General features: G+C 43.3%; 1 protein-coding gene across 1 annotated transcript in view; it reads left to right on the forward strand.

Annotated features, from left to right (window-relative positions):
- Positions 1 to 3,713, forward strand: part of Ccny (cyclin Y) — a 103,937-nt gene extending 100,224 nt beyond the window's left edge. The window contains exon 8 of the mRNA XM_032885290.1: positions 2,714 to 3,713. Coding sequence (XP_032741181.1) covers positions 2,714 to 2,884 — 171 coding nt within the window. The 3' untranslated portion in view covers positions 2,885 to 3,713. The remainder of the gene's footprint in view (positions 1 to 2,713) is intronic.
- Positions 3,714 to 6,664: the final 2,951 nt, after the last annotated feature.

The following is a 6,664-nucleotide window of genomic DNA, read 5'->3' on the forward strand; positions in this document are numbered from 1 at the left end:
TGGTTTCTATTGCTTATATTTTGCAGCTTGCCTCTAGCTGTCTGGTTATCTCTAGTGCTACCTGCCTTTGCTATCTCTGACTGGAACCTGTCTTTCCTATGATCCTGGTTGTGTCAGAACTTCTCAGCGTCCAGCTGTCTGTGATCCTGTGATTCTGAGATCCCAGGATCCTGACATGCTGAGTGTGTCAGAGCTCTTTGGAGTCAAGCGTCAAGCTGTCTCTGGGATCCTAAAATCCTGGTCTGACCAAGCTTCTGAGATCTTGTTGTATCAGAGCTCCTGGGAGTACAGCTTTCTCAGGGTGTTGCAGGAGTGGGTGTGGAGCCAGAGCCCTGGGTTTACTTTCGGCCCAAGTATAAGCTGGAAGGAACCTGTGCCCTGGGCAGGCAGGGCTTTGTGCTCCCCTGGTTCCTCTGTGGGCCCCAGTTACACCGCAGTACTTCCAAATGCGACTTCAAGTCCTTGGTGCTTCCTAAGCCCCTCTCTGACCCTGATTGGAGGCTCAGGGTCAGCATAGTGCATCCAGTGGGATCTGCATTTAGACACTGATTGGCAGGTAAATGCCCTCATTAACCTGCCCTCTTTCTGTTGTCTGTTGTCATTAAGTCTATGCTGCTGCCTGATGTCTTACCTTTCACTTCACCTAGTGCATCTCTGTAAACCCATGCTACTATCCTGATTCTCTAAGACTTGCCAAAATTGAAGCCTCTCTTGTGAGCCCCCAGTACTATATCTGGTGCAGGTTTTCTTTCTTTAGGAAATCTCTGTCCTCTGTTGGGCTTCCTGTGGAATTCCTGTCCCCTTCTGGGTGGCAATTCTTTTTCCTGTTCTTTCATAAGAGTACCCAAGCTTCATCTACTGTTTGGCTGTGGGTGTCTGCATCTGTCTGAGTCAGCTGCTGGGTAGAGCTTCTCAGAGGACAGCCTTGTTGGATTCCTGTCTGCAAGCACATACTTAATAGTGTAAGGAGTTGGTGCTTGCCCATAGGATGAGTCTCAAGTTGGGCCACTTATTGATTGGCTATTCCCACAGTCTATGCTTGATCGTTTGTAGAAAAGAAAAGAAAAATGTTGGGTCAAAAGTTTTGTAGGTAGATTGGTGCCCCTACCATCCGTTCTGTTGGGGATCCTGCCTGCCTATAGGAAGTAGCCTCTTGACGTTCCATATCCCCTATGCTGTGAGTCGTAGCTGAGGACACCCCCATTGATTCTTGGGCCCCTCCCTTATTCCAGTTCTCTGTTTTGTCCTAGAGATGCATGATACTGAGTGGAATAAACTAGGCCCAAGAAGGTCAATATTGTATGATGCACTGATATAAAATACTCATAAGATACTTGTTCATAGAGACAAAAACGTACACTAGTGCTTGTAGGAGTTGGCAAAAGGAGGAATTGCAGGGGCTGGAAGAGAAAGAAATTGTTTAGAGAGATATATAGAGTTTCATTTGGGGACAGTAGAAAAAGCTACATATTGATGGGTAACGATGGTTACTGAACATGAGCGTGCCTAGTACTGCAGATACAGTTAGAAATGATTGGGCAACAGTGCTGTGACACGTGTGCTCTACTACAGTATTGACCGTATCAGCAGCCACATGTGAGCTAAAATTACAGTGAAGCTCAGGAGGATCTCTGTGAGGCACATAGTAAGCCCCTGTCTTTAGCAACAAACAGACAAAAGCTCTGTAACAGGCGACGAGATGGCCCCTTCCCACACAAGCCGGAGACCGTGCTCCATCCTCAGAGCTCACAGAAATTAGAGGAGAGGGCTGGCTCCATACAACTGTTCTCTGGCTCCCACCTATGTAGCGTGGCACATCCTCACGTATCTACATACACAACAATGGTCTTTTAAAAATAAGTCCTGTGTAGGTCAGCGGCTGCTTGAGCACTGGCCAAGATCCCGAATGGCACACTTTAATGATTAAGAAAGAATTGCTTAGGTTCGTGGCCTGGACTTTCTTTGTGGGAAAGTGTTTGAGCCGTGGCTTTGGGATTTACACCAGTCTCAGTATTGACAAGGCGAGCTACATTTTCACTGTTACAGTGTGTGAGTGACCTCAACTCTTTCTCTAAGCACATTCATTGGCCTCGAGCACTTTAAGAATTAGTGTGTTCTGGTGCATGTATGGCCTCCAGGTCATTGTTCTCATAGGATTATTGGTTCTTGATTGCGAATGGGTGGCTCTGTTTCTTGTGCCTTCTCCGGGGCACCTTTCCTTCTATTTGTTTTGTCTAATTCTGCTGGCTGTGTTAGTTTTTGTTTTAGCTACCATATTTTATTTTATTATTAGTAACCTGTTTGTTTCCTAATGAGGGATAGCAAAGGAGTGGATCTGAGTGGAATGGTAGTAAATAGAAACTGCGAGAAGGAGAGGGAAGGAAAACTGTAGTCAAAATACAGTATGTGAGAAAAAGAATCTATTTTCAATAAGAGGAGAAAAACAGGTAAAAAAATAATATCTTAGGTTATATATTCTAAATGTACTCAACAAATTTCCTTATTTATGTTTAGTGTGCTTGGTTTTGTCAGTACCTTTACCATTGCTCTTATAAATGACATCATTTCAAGACTTTTTTTTTCACTGATTATATCAGATTGTTCATATAAAGAAATAAATGTGTCCGGGTATCTCCTGGTTAAAAGACTGTTGAGTGTACTTGGCGGAGGAGACAGCTGAAAGCTCAGCACTGGTTTCCTCATGTCTCCTCAGGTATACCTTGAAAGGCTCTTGACATATGCAGAGATTGACATTTGTCCAGCCAATTGGAAGCGCATTGTTCTAGGAGCTATCCTGCTGGCCTCTAAGGTGTGGGATGACCAGGCTGTGTGGAATGTGGACTACTGCCAGATCCTGAAAGACATCACAGTGGAGGACATGTAAGTGTTTCGGGACTGAGTAACAGGGTACCATTCCTATTTCGGGTGGTAAAAAGTGAGTGAATTTAGCTGAATGTTTGAAGCCAGTCCAGCAGGGATCCTGGCTGTGGAAATGCAGTGGATTGTATTTCTCATTTCTGTGATCAGGAGCAGGTGCTGGCAATACTTTCTGGTTTCAGAAAGCATTTGCTGAAACTCTGCTGCAGGTAAATATTTCTTTGGGGATTGGTATTTGCAGTGTTTTCATTTGGCTTCAGAGGACACATTCCATGCTTTGCCAAGTTGTCAGTCCTGTATTCTGGGGCTGGATTTGCACAAGCATCGTCCCACCATTCTCTCTGCAAGCCCCGTGGAGGAGCCTCCACATGAGGACAGCTGTCCACCCAGCTCCCAGGGTTATGAGATGATGTCCCAGCTGGACCAGACCTCAGATTCTGTGAGAATTATTAGCTGAGGGCTTATACACAGGTGTCAGGGAAATGAGAAGGGAAGGCTAAGTCATAGAAGCACAACCTCTCAGCCAGCAGGAGTCTTTTATGCCTTATTGTCAGTTCTGGTGCTCTTTGCTTGGCTTAGCTCTTCAGCTAACTTCCCTGAGGAAGGAGGTTAGTTACCAGCTATATACTAGTCACACCACATTCTTGATCCAATATCCCTAGAGCGAGAATCTTTATGCAACCTGTATGGGAGAGTCGCCCACCAGACTAGCGGCACATCGGCTAGTAAATGATATAGCCAGGATTTATATTTCTTCTCTCGGGAACAGGTAAAGCCAAAATTGTCTAAACTTACATAACATTGTAGTTTTAAATGATTATCTATCTATCTATCTATCTATCTATCTATCTATCTATCTATCAGGATTCAAGTCATTTTCTATACAAAAACCTACAAAATCTAACCAAAATTCCTTCAGCTGGAATTTAGTGTAAAGAACTGATTGCCGTTTGGAGGTAGAGCTCAGAGATGTGCCTGGACATATCTGAGGTTCTTGGTTTGGCCCCCAGTACTTGCAAAAGAGAGAGAGGGGAGATTATTTTGATTAGCACACACTAAATATGGGGGTTGTTGTTGTTGTTGTTGTTGGATCTTCAGTACCATAAGCAATTATCTATTATACTGAGGTTGGAATTTTTTTTTCAAGTAAGGGTTTTCTTAAAGAAAACTAGTTTTTTGAAAGCATTATATTACATGTAATATTAGTATTCATGCAAAATATAGAACGCATACAAAAGTTCTGTGTATTCTATATTTTGCCAAAAGAAAAATAATGGTTTTTTAGACTCGTTTCTGTCCCTTCTTTGAACCTTGTTTGTGACAAGCTGACTGATTGCCAAAGACACACCGCTTAGTTCTCACCAGATCATAATAGCCTCTGATGGATGATGGCTTTGCGCCAGTTTCTAAGGAAAGGGGAAAGCGCCGTGACCACTTGGTTCCGGAACACAGACTATAACCAAGTGTGTTGTGCGATTGCCAATGCTTGGAGACAGGAGGATCCAGACAAAGTCCAAGGCCAGAGCAGATATGCAAAGTCCCTTCGAAGAAAATAGAATGCACCCTTCTCATAAACCTCGGGTGCCCTTCCCCTGCCTCTGGAGACCACAGGCCTGCATTAGGCCTACTGCTCTCCTGACTTAGTGACTTAGTGAGCAGCCTGTTGACACTCTGGAGTGAGGACCCTCCTTTTGTTCTGTGAGCCAGAGTTCTTGCTCTGAATAGGCTATTTATGCATTTGCTGAGAAGCCTATGTATTCTCAGAGGAACCAGTGACACATGTGGAGGTCTGTGGTGTACAAGTTTGTCCTGTCCCAGCCCCAAGCAAAAGACCCAAGGCCATGGAATTCTTCCTAGTAGGGCATCAGTGAAAAGAATGCTTTGCGTAGTGATCCACCATGACCACAGAACTCTTCACACATTTAGCTTGGTTTGTCCATCCCTAAAAATTTTTTGGAAAATTTTATCTGTTCCACCAGGAGGTGATGCTAAAAATTTTTCATTAAGTGTGATGGCACACACCTTTAACCCCAGCACATAGAGACTGATACAGGGGATCCTTGACTTTCAGGCCAGCCAGATACCAAGACTTAACTGAGAGAATGGACGTGGACAGGTTTCCCTTGTCATATTTTGTGATTAACCCCATTTTAAAATGGCAAATGTGGGCTAGACCCTGAGTGCCACCATTATCCATGTTCTCTGAATCTGGGGTTTTACATTGTCCCTCTTCTCATTGAATTAAATTTTCTTTTGAATTTCTTTGCTCCTTAATCTTTTCTTAAATTATCTGTAACAGAAAAGCATCCATACAAAGTGATATTGTGCACGGCTCCTTTCTGGACTTTTATAGTATCACTTTGATTTCTTCACCTCGTTAGCACTCAGGTGCCCAGCGAGGAGAAGACTCAGCTGTGGTGCCACACCCTGTAATCGCAGCACTCAGAAGTGCAGAGGATGCTGCGCCCAGGCAGCCTGGACCTGTCTCAAAAATCAACAAAAGATAGGAATCTCTAAAGGTTATAGAATAAACTAAATCTATTAATAGGTTGGTATAGCTGATTTCTTTCCTCCATCAGTTCATAATTTTATATATGATTATAACCTAGTGACATAAGTTATTTGCATTGTTTCTTACCTTCAATAATACAATAGCTGTGGGACTGACATCACGAGGGCTTTTGTTGTATTAGTACCACTGGTCTATTTTGCTGTTTCTGAATTGCATACTAAACTCATAGTCATTTGTTAATACAATTACCTAGTTCATCATCCTTTATTATTATTATTTTTTTTTTGTATTAGCAGCCACTGAAATTGTTTTCTCCATAGCAACACACCAGAAACTCCACCCTGGGGTAAGGAACCTGTGTAAGGCTGGGTGCGTAGTGTGCCCCACCACCTAAAACAGAAGAAAAGTGATGAAAAGAGGCCAAACCACTGATTCGCTCCATCTCAGAAACTGTTGCTGGCCCATGAGCTTTAGTGACAAAAATTATAGTTGGAGTTATAAGAGTCTTTCCCCATGCTCTGCTTCTCTGCATGCCTGAAGTATTCTTTTTCCTGCAGGTAAATGGATATCCTAGCACTAAGATTAGAACTCATTCAGAGCCCTGTAACAGGTTCTGTCTATTAGCAGCCAAATTAGATCTTCTCAGAGTCATACATTCAAGATCTGCTCCATAAAACTCTGGATGTAGCCATAATTGGTGATAACGTTTTTAAAGAAGGCATCAAGTTAAAATGGGGTCATAGGGATGGGCCCTAATCAAATGTGTCTGTGGTCCTCACAAATGGACAAGATTAAGCCATAGACACACAGAGAGATGGCAGGGTGATGGTGCAGAGAAGGTAGCAATTTCTAAGCAAGGAGAAAGGCCACAGCAGACAGATATTATCCTCTCATCCTTTAGAACCATGGGGAAACATTTGTTGCTTAGGATACCTAGTCCATCTTCCTGGTTTTTGGGGGCCACTGTTGTAGATTTGAGTGTTGGGAAATCTTGCTATAACAAATTCCTGAAAATTGTGGGGTAGGGGTAGCTTTGGAACTCACTTCCAAAGGCTAGAAGAGTTTAGAGGCATGTTTTCAAAAGGAAAGCTAACCCTGGATTCTTGGAGATTGTTAATAGAAATAGGACATTAGTGGCAGTTCTACTGAGGGCTCAGAAAGAATACAGCTGTGGGGAAGGTAGTTTCATCTCACATATAAGTACAGATAGTGCATTGTGACCAGAATGTCTTGGGAGTGAGACAGAGGGGCTCTCTGGTGAATTCTCAGATGAGC

Source organism: Rattus rattus, chromosome 14 (genome assembly GCF_011064425.1).
Source record: "Rattus rattus isolate New Zealand chromosome 14, Rrattus_CSIRO_v1, whole genome shotgun sequence".
Lineage (NCBI taxonomy): Eukaryota > Metazoa > Chordata > Mammalia > Rodentia > Muridae > Rattus > Rattus rattus.